Here is a 20,352-nt window from a genome sequence, read left to right as displayed (position 1 = left end):
CTACTAGCATTTACGGTAGAGGGCAGAAATGCTGCTAAACACTGCAATGCACAGAACATCTCCCCACAATAAAGAATTATCTAACTCAAATGTCAATAGTTATTAAGTTGAAAATGTATGATTTGAAAGAAAACTCTACTTCTTATAAGTTCCTTTTGAGGATAAACCTGCCTGTTTCTGAAACCAATAAGCAGAGCTGCTCTGTAGGATGAGTTACAGACTGTCTCCCTTAGGGTGAAGAACCTTAACTCAGTCCTCCAATTCATCTCCTCTTCCTTCAGCAGGCAAACTTCCAGAAACCTGAGTCACCTTGTTGGTGTTCTCTGATTGCTCACACATTACAATCTTGGGACATTGTCCTGGACCTTCTTTTCCTGCCCACTGACCCTTGCACTCAGCCTCCCTCCCACAGGCTCTGAGGAACTTCCCACCTTCTCCCTAGCTCTGTCTGTAACTGTTTGGGGGCCTTCACCATTTAGGGTGCATCAGAATTTGAGGGTGCTCTTATGCCATATGGGTTCCTGGTCTCACCGTCCAAAGACTCAAGTTCATGGGAACTTGATAGGGTGTAGGAATCTTGACTGTCACCTTCCAATGCAGAGCCAATCTGGCTTCTTCCGGGAAACTCTTGATGACAAGTTGTGTTTCCTTGAAAAAGTTCCCACTGAGTCCATTTTACGAGAGGGAACTCCTCTCCTCCTTGGTTCTCCAGGTCAGGCCCATTCAAGTTTAAGGGGGCTCAAATGTCACCTCCTTTGTAAAACTTTGGTTCCTCCACAGCTCATTCAAGAGTCAATGCTCCTTCTCCTTTGCTCTCAAACACCAAATTCATGTCTTTGGAACTTGTCCGTGTGTTATCCGTGATTATGCCTGCCAGCCTGAGTCCTCTTCATCCCATCCCAGCACCTAACAAGGCCTCTGCCACCGGGGAGATAACAACTCTCATCTCTCCTAATGAGTAACTTTGAAAACGAACACCTCACCCATCTATTCCCTTTAATGCTTTCCTTTGAATTACCTGGTAAACTGTTAAGGCCTGAGACATTTTCAACTCATGGTTCTCTAGAAAACCAAGAACTCAAGAACATGAAAGCTTTTATCCTGGGTTTGGAAGACAGAGGCCTTGGGATGCTGAGCCCTGTCTCACATCACAGAAGCAGAATATGGATATTACATATAGGTTTCACATAGCCTAGTTTACATCTTCGAGCTTCTCCTTAAGAATAAAACTTTTTTTTTTTTTTTTGTGAACAAGTCCTAAAGCAGTCATAAGGGCTCAGGAGACTCACAATGCCCAATTGAGCTAACTGGGTTTGAGGGGCAAAACATAATAGATTGTGGCTATTGTGTCAATATTGCCATCCCACAAGTATTCCATGCAATACAGGGGAATTCTGAGCTTTGAAGCAGCCTTACTAGAGACAAGTGCTAACTGAGAATGTGTACTGAAGGAGTTGTTCAGAAACTCAAGGATTCAATAAAAGTAAACAATGAATCCACATGTAATTTTGATAAAAATTTATGATCCCCCTTGATCCATCCTTCTAGATAGAGGTCTTGTTCTTGGGTCCATCTAATCCAGCACTGATGTTCCTCATTTCTGCTTGTGTAGATGTTGGGCAGGAAAACAACATAGACAATCTTCTCTACAGCTCCATTACAGAAAGATGCCTAGTACAGAGGAGGGAAGGCTTACATCACTCATTGTGCTTCAGGATGAGTATAACAGAACCAGGTGTTGAGAACTCCAGCACAGTCAAAGAGAAAGCAAAAACTGAAATGTACTAGAGGTGGTCTGAGCCAGAAAAAGGTTTACTGGAAAATTCCAAAATCAGAACAGGCTGATGTTTCTTGAAGGGCCACAGTTTATTTTGAAGATTGTGTGACCCCAGAAGATTTCCCTGAAGTCAAGGGTCTGTGATGTCAAGAAAGATCTATTCCCACCAGTTTGACAGTATTACAGTGTTTATGGCCCTTTTAAAAACCAGGGTTGATTTCACATTTTAGGCTCACCTTTGAGATGAACTGTTTTGGAGATGCTACTGTTGCTGTGAAAATAACCACAAAGCCTCAATTTCCAGGTCATGGTGCACGCCCGTTTGCCACCCAGAGTTCATTACTGGTGAAGAATCTTGGGAGGACAGCTCAACTGAGTGGGAGGGAAGATCCCTGCTAAGCAGAGAATTGGCAGGTTCCTCTGAATCTGCCTCCTTAGAGAAGGGGGAGCTTCTGGACAGTGCTCACATCAGGTTCCGTCTTGCCAAGCTGAGGTACGATGACTTGGAGCGCCACCACTGGCATGGGGTGGTGGTCACACAGCACATGCCCTGGGACTGGGCTGGGACAGGGAAGTGGGTCTTGCCCTCAGGACATCTTTCCCAAGGACAGGGTGGAGGTGAGGAAGAAGGCTAAGTGATACTTTCCTGGAAAGTAGTCTGCTTTTCTTTCAGGCCTTGGAAGACAGATAAGGGCACATTTGAACCAGCATGGAGCTTTTAAGAATGCAGGAAAACCTAATTACGGACCTTAATGACTAACATCCCATACTCCTTTCTGTTGTGTGGCTGGGGTCTTCACGTACATGAGGGTTTGCAGATGAGAATAGTCCCTGTGGTGTTCTAGAAGCTGATATTATCATTTATAATCAGTGACTAAGGTTTCTGCACATGCAGCAGAGTGTTTTTAGGGGTGTCTCCCTGATCCTGTTTGTGACACCAATTGTCTTGCTGAATCTCACTGTGTGTACTGTAAACTGAACCCATAGTAGGCAAGGCACGAGCTAAGAGGCTGGAAGAAAATGTGAAGAGCTGTAGGAAAGGCGTCTCCTGGCTGGCACAGCAGCCATAGCAGCAGACATAACATAACTGCACACAACCATTCAGGGCTTTTCCAGGTGAAGCTTATATATATTTCCAGAACAAAAGTAGCCCGTAGCCAAGCGAGTACCACGTGAGGTGTATGTGCAGTGCTCTAAGTGATCTCAGCTGTTACATACCCATGCAAAGCCATTGTTTACAGAACATGGGATAAGAGGGTGTGAGAGCATGGGACGAGAGACTGGTGCCATCTTGTTAATTTCCTCACAAGGGGCAAGGAATTGGGTGGGTCTGAGAGAGGCCAAGCCCTCCATGCATATGTAGGAGGGCACAGTGCGCACATGCATGGGGGATGTGAGGGCATTTTGCAGGACCACCCGCAGGGGTCAGAGGAGGGGTGCTCTCCTTGCTTTGTGTGCTGGGGCTTCTGCATGAGCATTCACTTGAGAGAAGTGTTCTATTAAAAACCAAGTGGCATTTTTAGAGACAGAATAAGGCTTGTGGACCAGGACCACCAAGGTCCCCATTCTGTATCTGCTCAAAGGTAGCTGAGAAACCAGCAGGGGCCAGGCGTGTCCATGCAACTATCTCCTTATTGCCTGGCATTCCCTTTGCTCCACAGCCTTCTGTGGCTTCTACTAAGATGATCTATGCAAAACCCCATGGATAGGTGAGAGGACACCATGAAGCTGTCAAATATCAGTGTTATTATTTCTCTACATAAGGGGGCCCATCTTTTCTGAAGCTGTTTGAAGGGCTGATTAAAAGTGTACCTTCTTGCATCGCAAAGTGTATCTGTCTTTAGCCAGAGAGGCCCACTCTCAGTTGTCCTGTTGATGTTACAGGCAATCCTGAGAGGTAGATAAAGGAAGGTACCTCTGAGAGAGTAAGGATTTTGCTTGAGGTCATGCATGGGCTTCCCTTGTGGCTCAGTTGGTAAAGAATCCACCTGCAATGTGGGAGACATGGGTTTGATCCCTGGGTTGGGAAGATACCCTTCTTGCCTGGAGAATTCCATGGACTGTATAGTCCATGGGGTCACAAAGAGTCAAACACGACTGAGTGTCTTTCACTTTCACTTTCATGCAGGTTTTTGAGAGAAGCAGAGGGGTAGGGGCAGGAATGTGACCCCAGGTCTCCCACCAGTGCTTGACCATAGAGATGTTTTTTCAACAATGCCTCCTGATAGGGATAGAGTGAAGGGACAATGTAGGTAATTAAATCCCACTTGGGGAATTTAAGTATTGACAGTATTACAGTGTTTAATAGTGGAAAAAATGTGAGAGACTCTTGTACTTTAATGATTACCCAAGAAAGCATGTTTGCTTAACCACAAAACCAAAACCTAGCAGACCTTTTTAGCAACAAACCATGCAACAGAAACACAAGACATGCCTCAAAACAATAAAACAATGGTGGCATGAGACACCATCCTGCCTAGTGAGTTCAATAACATGCTCTCTGCACACATAAAAAAGTAATAATTTGTGAACTTAGCTTGATCATATAGGGAAAAGAAAAACTCCCCTGCTCAACCTGGAGGAGGATGGTGGAAGCTTGACATTTACTCAAGAAAGACAAAGATGTTTTCTCCCCTTCCCCACTTTATCTTTGATTATAAAACTGTGGCCCACTGAGTTTTCAGGGTGTGACACTGCCTCACCCACTCACTTATAAGCCTCACAAATGTCCTATTCCAATAAATCACTTCAATCTATTACTTTATCTCTCGCTGAATTCTTTCTGCACTGAGACATAAAGGGCCAGGAGCTCTTTGGAGCCCCCTGAAAAGACACCTAACGGTTTCACTTCTAGCCATGTGTAGTTTCTTTACCATGACTGGTCTTAGCTATAGGTGTGGTAAATGTTCAGCCAGTTTAATCTGCTTTAAAATCATTTGAATTATATGAAAGCATGTGAACAGGTTCCTGGTCCCCGTTGTTCACGATGATGGTAAGCCCTGATACTGTTTACACCCTTCTCCAGCATGCTGGCTCACAACTCCAGAGAATGCGAGGTTCTTCAAATATCCTGTGGCATGGAAAATAAGATCAGTACATTTAAGCCTTTACATTCAGTAGTTGTTTTATCTTCTATGATTCATAGAGTAGTTGCCTCAAACTTTCCACTTAACTAAAGATTTAGTGACATTCTTTTTAACATGTCTAGAAAGTACTATACATTATTGAAACTTGTAAAAGCTATTTTGGATGGTCAGCTCTGCTGTATATGTCAGTTATGTAGAAAGACATTTGTGTTTAGGATAGTTCAATTAATGCTTCATGCTTTAAAAAGAAATATTTTTTATTCCCATTTGAATAGGAACTATTGATCATAATTAGGAAGTATGAATGATATGATTATTCATCAGATTCATTAAATCTAAAAGAATGCAGAACAAGGTTTTGCCATTTTGAAAGGATCAGAAAGATTTTGAAAAAGATGTCCCAATATAGACTTTCTTCTTTCATTCTACAAACATATGTCAAGCACAGGCTGTATACCAGCACCCTATCTTTGGCAGGGGCTTAGCACAAATACCCCAGTGCCTGCCCTGGGGAAGCAACCAAGGGAAAGCACCCTCCAGCAACTGGACAGTGATAATATCTTCAGGAGATGGGGTCTGGTGGGCTCTGAGGAGGTGAAAGGAGCAGAGATAAGCCTGGAGTGGCTGCCAGGACCATATTTGCCCAAAGGCCTGAGGGTCACAATTAAGAAGTGTGTAATGATGACTATCAGGGGTCCAGAGAGGGCTGGATTGTCTGTTAAATTATCTCTTAAGGAATTCTTAAATGATTCTGCTGGTACAACCAGTTACAACACTGCAAATTCTTTCTTGAATTGTTTGGTTATGTCTCAGTCAATGTTTATTCAATGATCAAATCCATATTCTTACCTTCCAGAAAACTTAAGGGAAAATAATTGATAAATATGAATCTGAGAGCCAAGATAAAGCTTGTTTCCAGAAAACCAGAGCCTTTAAAAAGCTAGTGAAGAGGCCCAAATCTTGAACTTCAGCATCTCTGACAAGAAGATGTGTTCAGACATTCAGGTTTAACTTTGTTTCCTCCTGTAACCTCCTCTAAACTGCTTCTCATGAAGCTGTATGTTTACAACAGGTCAGTGATGTTCTCAGCAGTATCCTCCTTCATATCATGTTATAGAAAGAATTCTCAAAGAATTCTATGTGGAATTCTTTTAGATGGACATTACCCCAGGCTTCAGCAGACATCTGAGGTTTGACCTTTGTGGGTGCTTGCAAATAGGACTGCCATCAGCGTTATCTGGGACCTGTCTTTTCTCTTGCAGGTGCTGTGTACGGTGGCTAAAAGTCGCAGGCTTATTTGTCTTTGTGGTGCTGTGCTCTGTGAGTACCATGGCATGCTGAACCTTGCTGTCTGTTTAGCAGAGTCCCTGGGTGCTTCGGGCTGGGTAGCAGGGTGCCTGAGGTGTGGGACACACACACATTTCTTAGGAGGAGATGCTGAGCAAATGTGAGATGGCAGTTGAGGTGGCTAGGGAGTCCTGCCCCTAGCAATGTTCCTCTACTTTTGTCCCACTTTGTACAGTGGAAATCATGACAATCTGGCTGTGGTCTGTAGAGGGCAGCTTGCCCTGGGGTCTTAATCCCTATCTTAAGTGGCTTGCCAAATTCTCTTTTCAACCACATGCAATAAGCACTCTTTATTTGTGTTGGGACTTGTCCAGCAATCATTGTTGCCCCTAGGAATGTCTCAGTGCCCATTTGGAGTGGCGCCCAGCTGTTTGGGAGAGAGTGAAGTTCTGTGTCTGCCTCTTCCCTGGAGACTGCTCTGATTTTACTTGCCCTACATCCCCAGGGATGGTTGCAGGGCTAGAACCCTGGGGGCAACCTGAGTTCTCCTCTCGCTTGAGGTGTCATGTGTGTCATTGCCAGCATTTGTGTGGTATGTGCCTTGATATGGCCCTAGCCAAAATCACATTATAGGCACTTAAAATACATTTGCTGAATGAGCAACTGTGAGCCTCCCCCGACCCAATCTGTGTGTGTGCATGTGGATGTGAGGATCCATGTCTGCCTGTGTGTTTGTGTGTGTGCAGTCCTCTATGGGACAAGTAGGTCTTTTGTGGTCTGTGGCCATTTTGAGCTTGTGTGTGTGCCTAGGGAGTTATTTTTGCAGTTAATAATTATTATCTAATTTTAGCATTGGCATAGGATACTTTGTGTGGGCCATTTTTGTGACAGGGTATGAGACTGTGAGCAAGGAAGGAATGAGTGAGTAGTGTTTCCATACCTGTGCCCTGTGGACTCCAGGACTGGTGTGGTTATGGCTCTTCTCAGCAGGCAGCCTGTGGTGACAGCTGTGCTGGGTGCCCTTTGTGATTGGAAGCTGTGTGTGTGTGACCATGTGTAGCTGTAAATACATGGTCTTCATTATCTGTGTATGTGGGCATGAGGACTAGGGTTCTATGCATGTGCAGGATAGTGCATGACAAGACTCTTCTCAGTGTGACGTGTAGAGAACAACGTTGCATCTCAGACAGCAAGCGTGCACGAAGTCAATATTGGCTGAATTGAATTGAATACAGGCAACACTTTAATAACCCACAAGGGGGGAGAGGAGGGGTCCGCAGAAAGGAAATCTAGGCTAAAGACAATTACAATGAACTGAAAACTTCATGAGTTTACTTTTTTGGTTACCAATTTGCCTTTCTACTTCCTATTCAAACAATTGTGTGTTTCTGAAGACCCAGTTGCTTAACACAGTCTGGTGAGTGGGTGTACTGGAATTTTCAATGGTGTACTGGGAGGTATGGTTGGGCCAAGTCTCCCCTGATCCCTGTGAGCTCACCTGAGCTCTGTGTCTGGTCTTCACTCTTCTGGTAATTGAAATTTTGGTGTTTTATGGACACAACCAAAGCAAAATTTGAGAAATTTGTTTTGAACCTCTGTAATCTGTTATCTTATCATCACTATAATTTAGTTTCTGAGGGTGTATAAGTTGCTCTGAAAATTCCACAGCGTGAGCTCTCACCATCATATGGGTTGTATTCCCTACTCTCCCGTACTAGAAAACCACGTTTACCCTCCTCTGACAATTTAATTTTAGGGCTGGGTAGTCAATCCTTAAAAGTGTCAAATATCAATAATCAAGGCCCACTGTAGCAAAAAAAAAATAGTTTAATGGATCAGAATTTTAACTTTTAATATCTCAGAAAAGCTATTCAGAGTAAGCAGGTAGATTTTGGATACATCAAGCAGCACAATTATCATAACCCTATTTTCAGCTCTTATCAAAGTTACTTAAATCCTATTGCTGTCACACCACAAATCTATCATTAAATGTTTCTGATTGTTGCAGATTTTATTTAGCCTGTATCCAGATCAAGGAAAGCTCTGGCAATTGCTGGCTCTGTCACCGCTGGAAAGCTACTGTATCTGAACCTTTTTTGAGATGGACAGTCACCCGTGGTTGAGTCACAAAGTGAAAAGACCTGAGAACTATTATGATGGTTGCCCAAAGTCACAGCATAAGCAATCATGATTACTCCCCATGGTTTTGTTCCTCCAGGATATTTGAAAGATAAGGCTTCAGAACATAAAGGGAGGGGCCTTTAGTGAGACTGCAGTGGGTGGGTGGTGGGGAGATTCCCCATGGAAAGGTGACAGCAAACAGTGCATTTTAGTTAAGGCCCAGCTTTCTGTGGCTGTTGGATGCTCTTTCTGTCCCCCCAACCACACCCCCAGCCCCTGCCCTCTTATGTTTTAGCTTAAATCGTTCCTGTTTACCTAGCTTTAAGTTCATTGGTTCTTTCCTTGGCAGTGTCATCTGAGTTTGATGATTGCTTGGTTTCTTATCCTCTGGGATCTCTTGCCATTTTGTAGGTCTCAGCTGCTACAACAGAATACCACAACCTGGATGACTTAAGCAACAGACATTTATTTCTCACAGGTCTAGAGGCTGGACATTCAAGGTCAGATGGGCTGATTTGGTTTCTAGTGAGCACTCTCTTTCTGGCTTTCAGATGGCCACCTTCTTGCTATGTCTCCTGTGTTTGTGTATATATGTGTGTGTGTGTGTGTAAAGAGTGAGAGCTCTCTGGTGTCTCTTCTTACAAGAACACTGATACTATCAAATCTGGGCCTCAACCTATGACCTCATTTACTTTCAGTTATTTCCTTAGAGACCCAGGCTTCCTAGGTGCCTCAGTGGTAAAGAATCTGCCTGCCGATGCAGGAGACGCAGAAGACATGTATTCCATTCCTGGGTCAGGAAGATCCCTTGGAGGAGGACATGAACATTCAGTCCATAGCAGAGATGAAATTTTAATCTTGAAGGTGAACACACCTTAAATTCTATGGGCCAGGGGGAGGTATGTAAATCAAATTAAATGTTGGCTATGTTGTGGTCTATGGTTGCCATGGTAACCATCAGTGCCCCAGGCACCTGGAATTTCTCAGTTTTCTTTCATTTCTTTCTTTCAGGCCCTGTACTGTTCCTACCCATCCTTCAGGGGTAGGGCTGCTTTCTCATCTTACCTGCCCCCAGCTCTTAGGGTTCTGTTGTACTCTTGGGCTCCAGATTTGATGTGCTTCCCTATTAAATTCAAGCTTTCTTAGGGATCTCCCCATTCCATTCATTGTCCCTGTGAGAACTTTCTAGAGTTCATGGAAGAAGAAGAGCCTACAAGATGTTAGCATCCCTATTCAGTGGCTCACCAGGCCAAGGTCAAGGCCTAGTTGAGAAGAGGGCTCAGAGGATCCTGACTCAAGTTTGGTCAAGGAGGAGGTTCTTGCCAGTGCTTCTGAGCCCAGCATTAGATAAGCTCTGAAGCAAACTGAAGGAGAAGCCTGAGAGACTCCACAGTTTAGGTGAACCTCACAGATTTGTTCCGTGCACTGCAGTAGCACATTGCCGGCAGTTCAGAAGTACTTTGCTCATGTGTCTTTCTTTCCATCATGCGTGGGCCTTTAGGACATAGTTCTCTGTTCTGAGAACACCAGAGCAGAGTAGATGGTCATGCTTGTTAGAAGAACAGTATGGAGACTGTGAGCCAGGAATTCCTAGGAGAGTGGCCCTGGTGCTCACAGTGGGGTTGGGTCAAGTCAAGCTCGAAAGACAGCTTAAATTTGAGTCATGGATTTGAGTAATGGGAAAAGCAAGAGGACCATGGTTGGATACAACAGAGGAAGAAGATGATTTCTTTGTCTTCTCTCTTCCATGACCTTGTCTGGCTGGGACTCTGGTATAGGTTCAAAGGACTTGAAGGATGATACTGAAAACAAATATTTATTAGTTAGACCAAGATGTTTTGGGGACATAAAATGTGGTGAGAATCATGTTGGTCTCCAGAGAAGGAGAGAAATGAATAGCATGTAGTTTCTTCTCTTGAGGAGCTAGACCAGGGGGGAGAAAAATCTAAAACAGACAATAGTATGTTTTGAGTGAGCACTCTAACAGAATAAGCCTGATCTACAGAGGACACAGGAAGGAGTGAGGATCCTCTCATGCTGTGGATGACAAGAAAGGGTTTAAGGAGAGGAGAGCTTGAGCAAGATCTTAAAAGATATTGGGGTTCTCTAGGTTTGGGGGAGGCCTCTGAGGCAAAGGCAAGATATGACCTTAGCAGAGCAGACCTTTCAGGACAGCTGGAAGGCAAGGATCAAAACTGTCTGCAGGGTGGGCTTGACCACAGGTCCAAGTTGCTGGGATCCATAAGTCACTGCTGACACCAGAACATTGCAGTGGGCTTTGACTCCCAGGCACAATGTGGGCATCTGGAAAGACAGAGGGAAAGGAGGGCAGAGGTACATGTGGTCCAGTGTCCCTTGGATTTTGTGTGCGCTCCATTTGAGTGGTGGTTAATCATAGTGTGTTTTAATCTTCCTGCTAGGGCGTGACACCCCCGCAAGGACAAAGGCCTTGTTCCATTTTCCTTGCTCTTTGTTTGCAATGTGCTGTGCTCTGATTAGTCATTCAGTCTGACTCTTTGAAACCCCAAAGATTGTACCCCACCAGGCATCTCTGTTCATGGGGATTCTCCAGGCAAGGATATTGGAGTAGGTTGCCATGCCCTCCTCCAGGGGATCTTCCCCACCCAGGAACTGAACTGGGGTCTCCTGCATTGCAGGCAGATCCTTTACCAGCTGAGCTACCAGGGAAGCCCCATAAACATTCATTACATTATTAGAAGAAGAAGCCTCTGCTTTTCTGATATTAGCCTTCAAGGGTGCTGATCCATCTCCTTGGTTTCTGCAAGGTCTATAAAGTTTCTTCTGTGCTGAAATATCTTTTCCCACTCCATACATATCATGTGTCTGCCTTGGGGAAAGACCAAGACAGGAATAATTTCAGTGTGGCAGAATCATCAGTATCTTCTTGGGCCTTTCCCTACTATATCCTGCCTCATGTGTGACTTCTGTTTGCCTTCTGTCCTTTTTGGAAGCCATGTAGCAGCATAGCTATGGGTAGATGCTTTCTAGCCAAGAGCTGGCTGCCCATTCTCAGCTCTAATACAGGAAACAGTGCTGATAAAAACACTTCCTTTTTAAAAAAAAATTAAAAATTAATTAATTTAAAAATTAATTTTAATTAAAAATTAATTTATTTTAATGGGAGGTGGATTACTTTTGTATTGTAGTGGTTTTTGCCATACATTGACACGAATCAGCCATGGGTGTACATGTGTCCCCTGTTGTGAACCCCCCTCCTACCTCCCTCCCCATCCCATCCCTCAGGGTCATCCCAGTACACCAGCCCTGAGCTCCCTGTCTGATGCATCAAACCTGGACTGGCGGTCTGTCTCACATATGGTAACGTACATGTTTCAGTGCTATTCTCTCAAATCATCCCTCCCTCGCCTTCTCCCACAAAGTCCAACAGTCTCTTCTTTACATCTGTGTCTCTTTTGCTGTCTTGCATAGAGGGTTATCGTTACCATCTTTCTAAATTCCATATATATGCGTTAGTATACTGTATTGGTGTTTTTCTTTCTGGCTTACTTCACTCTGTATAATAGGCTCCAGTTTCATCCACCTCATTAGAACTGATTCAAATGTATTCTTTTCAATGGCTGAGTAATACTCCATTGTGTATATGTACCACAGCTTTCTTATCCATTCGTCTGCTGATGGACATCTAGGTTGCATCCATGTCCTAGCTACTGTAAACAGTGCTGTGATGAACACTGGGGTACACGTTTCTCTTTCATTTCTTGTTTCCTCAGTGTGTATGCCCAGCAGTGGAATTGCTGGGTTGTATGGCAGTTCTGTTTCCATTTTTTTAAGGAATCTCCACACTGTTCTCCATTGTGATTGTACTAGTTTTCATTCCCACCAGCAGTGTAAGAGGGTTCCCTTTTCTCTATACCCTCTCCAGCATTTATTGTTTGTAGACTTTTTGATAGCAGCCATTCTGACTGGCGTGAGATGGTACCTCATTGTGGTTCTGACTTGCATTTCTCTGATACTGAGTGATGTTGAGCATCTTTTCATGTGTTTGTTAGCCATCTGTATGTCTTCTTTGGAGAAATGTCTGTTTAGTTCTTTGTCCCATTTTTTGATTGGGTCATTTATTTTTCTGCAATTGAGCTGCATGAAATGCTTATATATTTTTGAGATTAATTCTTTGTCAGTTGCTTTGTTTGCTATTATTTTCTCCCATTCTGAAGGCTGTCTTTTCACCTTGCTTATAATTTCCTTTGTTGTGCAAAAGCTTTTAAGTTTAATTAGGTCCCATTTGTTTATTTTTGCTTTATTTCCATTACTCTGGGAGGTGGGTCATAGAGGATCCTGCTGTGATTTATGTCAGTGAAAAACACTTTATTTATCAGGATCTTTTTGTACTTAAAAAACAAACAAACCCAGTGCATCTTGTTGGGGGAATTTTAAAAAGGGTTAACTATTCACTGGCACTCCCCAACAGTCTGTTTAAATCCTGTAAACATCTTGGCAACAGTAAAGTTCTGCCTTCTCCCAAGTCAGCTCCATAAACCACCTGTTTCTTTAAGGGCTTTAAGAAAGAGTAAAGGAATTGGTCACTGAATAGTCCTGCAATCAGTGAGCTGCTGCTAAGACTTTTGAGACCTTACACAAAACATAGATCATTTTGAGAACCATTTTTGTTTTGCACCTATAGCAGCTTTCTCTCCTGGAGCAAGATAGCTGGGCTAGCTGCTGTTTAGAATCCTTGGGTGGGCCCCAGACCTTGCAGCAGAGGTGAGAGTCAGCTGGCACAGAGAGAGGGAGCCTGAGAGCACAGACCCTTCCATCTGTGCAGCACACCAGCATGGGGTATAGGAGTGAAGGGGCCAGGTTGTGGTGGGGATGCAAGGGCATGAGGGTTACATGTTGAGAGGAAGGAGCATCTTTTCCATATATCTTCCCTGATTCAGTCCTTCACAAGCTTTGAAGGGATTTCCCTCCTCTCACTGCAATGGGCTTCACTGGTTTAGCCAATTTCAGATTTGTTGTTCAGTTCTCCCTGTGATTTCTCACCAGCCACCTTAGGACTTGGGCATGGCTGTGGATTAGTTTAACTGTTCATTCAGGAGGCCATCCTGTCTGCTGCTCACCATGAGTCCAGGAACTGGGACAGGTGTTTTATTCTGGCTGCCAAGAGTGGTAGCAGAGATGATCGTAGGATGTGAGACACCAGCTAGATGTTAAAGCAGATGATTCAAAACACAATTAAAGAAAACAAAACCAATTGTGTGTGTCAAGAGTGAGGGGCTGAAGGAACAGGAGCAGGCAGGGCAGATGGAAGGGATGGCCTGAACGTTCCTTTCCTTGTGTGCCTCCTGAGATGGGTGTTCCCTGGGAGGGTGGGGGTGGAGGGGGGGGTGCAGTCCAGGCCTCTCCCTCTTGTGTCGTAGTTTGCCTTGACACTCCCCCAGCTGTGAACCTCAGCAGCCACGCAGACTCCATGCTGCTCCAGGTGGGCCTGGCAGGGGCCCTGGTGGCCGGCAGCCCCAGTCGTCTCGGGAGAGAAGAGCACGTACTGGTGGAGGTGACCCAGGCCAACACTCCAGGCTCCAGGTGGCGGCGGCCACAGCAGGTTACACCTAAAGTTACTTGAAAAGAATTGTAAAAAATCATTTTATTTCTTTATAAATTGAATTTCTTCTTGAATGGATTTGATGGGAGCCACCATTATTAGGCAAGCTGTTATCTTTTATTTTGTCATGGAAATTCTCTTTTCTCTAAGGCGGTTATAAAACTCTTACCATTTCAGTAAAGTCAGGCTTTTGAGGTTTCTTTTTTTTTCAATTTAGAGTTTTTTTTTTTTTTTTTTTGACAATTCAGGGAAACATATTTTTGAAAGTGCAGTTAAATCTGAGCCTTACATCATGGTACAGAAGATAGTTCAACACCATGGTTCCCTTGAGTTTGTGGACTCTTAGCTAAGGCTGTCTTTCCCCGAGCTTCCACTTCTGTACCAATATGACCTTGTGCTCAGCGCCTAAGGCAAGGACTTTAGTTCACATCCTGCAAAGGTTAGGAGAGCCAGCAGTCCCAGCCACCATGTCCCAGAGCCCAGACAAGTCTCTCTCTCGTCTCCCAAATCCTGGCCTCAGGGACTCCCCTGGATTTCTATGATGACTTCCATATGAAGTCATATCCCTAGTTCACAGATTTTCCCTGTTATAACTAATAGAAGGAAACACTGCTGGTATATGAGGCTGTGTCATCCAAAATGGAGTATAACTGCAGTAATGGTGGGTAGAGCACCCGTCACATTTTTCTGCCATACGGAGCAGTGTCCCCAGAGCCAGAGTTTCATTATGAAGAAGGCTGCAGTTTCATGGACAATAGCTGATGCAGCACTGATGTTCTAAACTGGTTGCTCTGGCCATGGTCTTAGGACATAAACTTGGTTTCCCTGTATGCATTGCCTATTTCGCTGGCAAGGATTCCTCAGTAAAGATGAGATGGGCACACTTAATCTGCTGATGGTTCCCTCTGTGACCTTGTGTGGAGGAGGGCATGACCTTTTGTAGCCTGCTGACACATCAATAGTTGCCTACCCTTGGGTCTGTATTGAGCTTCCTGGCTCCAGAAACACAACACAGGAGATTTTTACTGAAGGTTTTTTTTTCTGATACACTCTTTCCAAACATGAAAGTTTTAAGAGAAGTTGTGGTCTCTCATTCAGGCTTTGACCAATTTCAGAGTTCCTGGTTTTTATTTTCTTTATGATTTGTGGGTGGCAAGACTTCTGTCTTCCCACTGAAATTTCCCCAGCAGCCACAGCCAGGCCTCCCGCCTTTGCCCCATCAGCACCTCCATCTCTGCACACATCTGGCCCCTCTCATCTGGCTTTTCCACTCCCCTGCCCTTGACAAGGGCACCTCAGCCTGTGAAACTGGAAGCTCATCCTCAGGCCCTTCTCCCACAGGCTTCTGGGACCTGGGTGTGGAGAGTTTCCTGCCTCTAGTTTGCAAACAGAAAGCAGTCAGTTGCCTCAGTGGGTTCAGAAGACTGTCTCCAATAGCATGCAGTGATTTCCTTTTCTCTGAATAGGTTATATTTACTTCTGTATTTCTGTGTCTTTGTACATGAATTCTGTATTTGTATTTCTGTATTCTTTTTCTTAAACACAGCTCTCCAAATTATGGATGTTTCCAGCTGCACATCACCTGGCTGTCTCTAACATCTCTATGTGAAAAGGACTTGTGCTCTTTTCTTTCTTCTTATTCTAGACAAGCACCTGCCCTGAACACTGCTGGACCCCAGCTGATGGCCCAGATTCAAAGCCTTACCAGGATTTCATGCTTCGACTTTTGCAGGTCACTCATAACTGGACTATATTTTTAAATCCAAGCAGAAGTGAGCACGTGGTGGTGAGCAGGACCTTTGAGGTTCTTAGCAGGTAGGTCTTGGTGACTGAAGTCTCAGGGAAGCTACTCTGGGACATGTTCCCTAGAGAAGTGTGACCCTTGGGACTCCAGTTATGAATAGCTAGGCAAGTTATGGGCTTGGAGTTGCTCCTTTTGTGTAGCTAGTGAGCATGAGTCTGTGGCAGGCATCAAAACCACAGGTGTCAGGAAGTAAGATTGCAGAATCCATTTTGAAGCAAACTATGTTTTACAGCTGATACTTTAAATTCCTTAATATCATGAAGCTACACAGTGGGGCATTCTAGTATATCTTAGAATTCTTTTTTCTGTAACGCCACTCCATTTTTAAGTCTGTACTTTTGGTTACTATATAAGTTTTCTAGGCCTGCTTATATAAATACCACAGACAAGTGGCTTAAACAGTAGACATCTATTTCCTCAAGCTGTCAGCAGGGTATGTCCCTCCTGAGGCCCCTCTCCTTGGTGTGTGGATGCTGTCTTCTCCCTGTGTCCTCACGTGGTCATCCCTCTGCATCTCTGTGCGCCAAATTCCTTTTCTTACAAGGATACCAGTCATGTTGGTGTCACTGTTTTTCACTTAATCACCTTTGTGAAGACCTTATCTCCAAATACAGTCACATCCTGTAGTATGGAGAACTAGGATGTCCAGATATGAATTTTGAGGGGGCACAATTCAGCTCAGAGCAGTTACTGAAATTTTAGAGTCTTTATTTTCACCAGGCCACATACTATTGATCTGCATGCTTCTTGTTCCTGGTGTTTTCCCACCATTAGTGACAACCTGACTACCTGTTCTCAGGTTGCACATGACCCTTTTCCAAATTTCTCACATGCGAGAATCATTGGATTTGCGATTTGTTAGCATGGGCTTCTCAGGTGGTACTAGTGGTAAAGAACCCACCTGTCAATACCAGAGTCATAAGAAACACAGGTTCAACCCCTGGGTCGGGAAGATCCCCTGGAGGAAGACATGGCAACCCATTCCAGTATTCTTGCCTGGAGAATCCCATGGACATAGAAGCCCGGCTGGCTATAGTCCATAGGGTTGCACAGAGTCAGATACGACTGAAGTGACTTAGCATGGGCACAAAGCAATCAGATGTGTGGTGAGGAGGAAGATGGAAAATTAAATGGTTTGAACCACTGTGAACATTCTTGCTCCTGTTCATTGCTGTACTGGTGGCACTGTCGTGAGGCAGGCAATGACTGAGGGAGGCTGAGGAGCTATGTCAGAGGGGCCTGGCTATGTGGAGGCTGTGTATATATTCACGTGGCTTGCCTGTGCTCAGGGCTCCTCATCTGGCAGGTTAGGCACTCTGAGATCGGTTCAGGCTCTGGTTATAGCCATGGGCGACTGGTGTTGGGAAGAAAGCTGAGGGAGCAAGTGCTGATGGTTGATGTCAGATCTGTTTCCTTTATCAGTGGTATGATATTTGCTTCATTCTTCAGAGAGCCTGTTTCCATCAGCGTCCACGCCTCCCTCCAGCAGACCCAGATTGTTCCTCTTCTGATGACTCATCAGTACCTCCGAGCAAGTGTTGAAGCACAAGTGACCATTGCTGCGGTCATCCTCGCTGGGGTCTACGTGCTAATTATATTTGAGGTAACTTGCATGCCTGCTCTCCTGGGTTTATCTGTGCCCACAGGTAAGTGTATTTTAACATGTTGGGTGCTAGGGATGGGCTCAGTCTTGCATTTTAATTGAATTGAAATAGTGTCTTTCCTAAAAAGTAACATTTCCCTCATTCTAGGTAGAAAATTGCTCTGTACTGGAATATTTGCTGAATCTTGGCAGTTGCCATATGCAAGATGAGTTTTGCCAGGCACTAGAAAAATTTTCTTGAGAAAACTGAATGTGCACATGATTTTCTCACCCTCGATTTGCTGCTCACACAGAATACCCTTGAAGGGACAAGTGTTGAAACTTTCTGAGAATCAGGGTCTGTAAAATGGGCATGTTAAAATACCCCCTATCTGCTTCATAGGATTGTATGCACGATGAGGACCTTGGAGACCTTGGGCTATGTGTGGGGAAGGATTATTATCTGTTATGTTTATCAACTCAGCTAATTAGCCTAATGATTTCATGTCCCATCAATTCAGTGTTTCTGGGAAATTTTAAGTGTGGCTATACCTTCAATAGCATGAAACAAAGTACAGACACTGCCTGACTGGGCAGGTCCATTGTTGTTTTAGTTGTGAAACCAGATTTACAGCAACACACAGATGGGACTTTTGGCTCCATTGGGCTGAGCCTGGAGGATTAGGAGGTGAAGGTGAAAGTAAAGGGGTGTGTTTTCTCAAAATATGAAAAGTGCCCTGGAGCTTCAAGGAGGTGATCTGAGGGGGAAGTGACCAGGAAAATTATTGAAATTCCCTGAGGCTGTCTGATCTGTCTGTGAGGAATGTTGGCTTCAGCAGGTTGAGCCCCTAGTTGTCCAACAAGGTCCATCCATGGATTTAGTTGCTCTGTCTCATTTATTCTAGGGCAGCTCTATTCTGTCCCCCCCCCCCACCAATATTATTATTGTTTCAGGGTTCCTATGATCACACACACACTCTGCAATCAGGCAGAGTCTGGAGGAATCCAGAAGCAAGTTTCTGAGCAGTTTCCTCCTCAAGGAGGCACAGAAAACATTACTTCCTCCAGTGGCATTGTTTAAGGGCAGGCTGCTTGAGACGTAGTATGCAAGGTTTTTGTTGAGGTGATTTTATAATCACAAAATTAATACACAGAAATCCTCTGCATTCCAATACACTAACAATGAAAAATCAAAAAGAGAAATTAAAGAAAAAACCCCATTCACCATCACAACAAATAGTATAAAATATCTAAGAATCAGTTCAGTTCAGTTCAGTTGCTCAGTCGTGTCTGACTCTTTGCAACCCCATGAATTGCAGCACGCCAGGCCTCCCTGTCCATCACCAACTCCCAGAGTTCACTCAAACTCATGAATAAACCTACTTAAAGAGACAAAAGACCTGCATGCAAAAAGCTATAAGACACTGATAAAAGAAATCAAAGAACATGGACAGATGAAGAGATACACCATGTTCTTGCATTGTAAGAATCTGTATTGTGAAAATGACCATACTACCCAAAGCAATCTAAAGATTCAATGCAATCCCTATCAAATTACCAACGGCATTTTTCACAGAACTGGAACAAAAAATTTTACAATTTGTAAGGAAATACAAAAGGCCCCAAATAGCCAAAGCAACCTTGAGAAAGAAAAATGGAGCTGGGGAAACCAGCTTTCCTGATTTCAGACTATACTACAAAGCTACAGTCATCAAGATAGTATGGTACAGGCACAAAAACAAAAATATAGACCAATGGAACAAGATAGAGAGCCCAGAGATAAACCCATGTACCGATGGGAATCTTATCTTTGGCAATGGAGGCAAGAATATACAATGGAAGAAAGACTGTCTCTTTAATAAGTAGCATGCAAAAACTGGACAACTACATGTAAAAAGCATGAAACTAGAACACTTCCTAACACAGAACACAAAAATAAACTCAAAATTTATTAAAGACTAAAATATAAGGCCAGAAACTATAAAGTTCTTAGGGGAAAACATAGGCAGTACACTCTGGCATAAATCACAGCAATGTCCTCCAACACCTACCACCTAGAGTAGTCAAAATAAAAACAAATGGAATCTAATTAAACTTAAAAGCTTTTGCACAGCAAAGGAAACTGTTCAGTTCAGTTCAGTTGTTCAGTCATGTCTGATTCTTTGCGACCCCATGAACTGCAGCACGCCAGGCCTCCCTGTCAATCACCAACTCCCAGAGTCCACCCAAACCCATGTCCATCGAGTTGATGATGCCATCCAACCATCTCACCCTCTATTGTCCCATTCTCCTGCTGCCCTCAATCTTTCCCAGCATCAGGGTCTTTTCCAATGAGTCAGCTCTTCTCATCAGGTGGCCAGAGTATTGGAGTTTCAGCTTCAACATCAGTCCTTCCAATGAACTGGGTTCCAATGAACCCAGGACTGATCTCCTTTAGGATGGACTGGTTGGATTATTTACAGGAAACTGTAAACAAGGTGAAAAGACAGCTCTCAGAATGGGAGACAATAATTTCAAATGAAGCAACTGGCCGAGGATTAATCTCCAAAGCATATAAGCAGCTCATATAGCTCAATATCAGAAAAACAAGAAACTTAATCAAAAAATTAGCAGAAGGCCTAAACGGATATTTCTCCAAAGAAGATACAGAGATGGCAAATAAACACAGGAAAAGATGCTCAACATCACTCATTATTAGAGAAATGCAAATCAAAACTACAATGAAGTATCACCTCACACCTGTCAGAATGGCTATCATCAAAAAATCTAGGAACAATAAATGCTGGACAGGATGGGAAGAAAAGGGAATCCTCTGCACTGTTGGTGGAAATGTAAACTGATACAGCCATTATGGAGAACAGCATGGAGATTCCTTAAAGACTAAGAATAAATCTACCACATGACCCAGGAATCCCATTACCGGGCATATACCCTGAGAAAACCACAATTCAAAAAGACAGCTACCCCAGTGCTCATTGCAGCACTATTTCCATTAGCCATGTCATGGAAGCAACCTTGTTGTCCATCAACAGAGAAATGGATAAAGAAGATGTGGTACAATACTTAGCCGGATATAAAGGAAAGGATGTGAATCTGTTGTAGTAAGTCAGAAAG

At 43.9% G+C, this 20,352-nt stretch overlaps 1 protein-coding gene across 1 annotated transcript in view; it reads left to right on the top strand.

Annotated features, from left to right (window-relative positions):
- The window catches only part of OCA2 (OCA2 melanosomal transmembrane protein), a 278,263-nt gene that overhangs the window by 20,203 nt on the left and 237,708 nt on the right, over positions 1-20,352 (top strand). Inside the window, exons 3-8 of the mRNA XM_052635656.1 lie at positions 2,082-2,270; positions 6,126-6,183; positions 8,159-8,231; positions 13,692-13,852; positions 15,585-15,667; positions 17,106-17,259. Coding sequence (XP_052491616.1) covers positions 2,082-2,270; positions 6,126-6,183; positions 8,159-8,231; positions 13,692-13,852; positions 15,585-15,667; positions 17,106-17,259 — 718 coding nt within the window. The remainder of the gene's footprint in view (positions 1-2,081; positions 2,271-6,125; positions 6,184-8,158; positions 8,232-13,691; positions 13,853-15,584; positions 15,668-17,105; positions 17,260-20,352) is intronic.

This window comes from Budorcas taxicolor, chromosome 2 (genome assembly GCF_023091745.1).
Source record: "Budorcas taxicolor isolate Tak-1 chromosome 2, Takin1.1, whole genome shotgun sequence".
Lineage (NCBI taxonomy): Eukaryota > Metazoa > Chordata > Mammalia > Artiodactyla > Bovidae > Budorcas > Budorcas taxicolor.
Note: the sequence above shows the minus strand (reverse complement) of the source record. Positions and strands in the feature narration are given on the sequence as shown.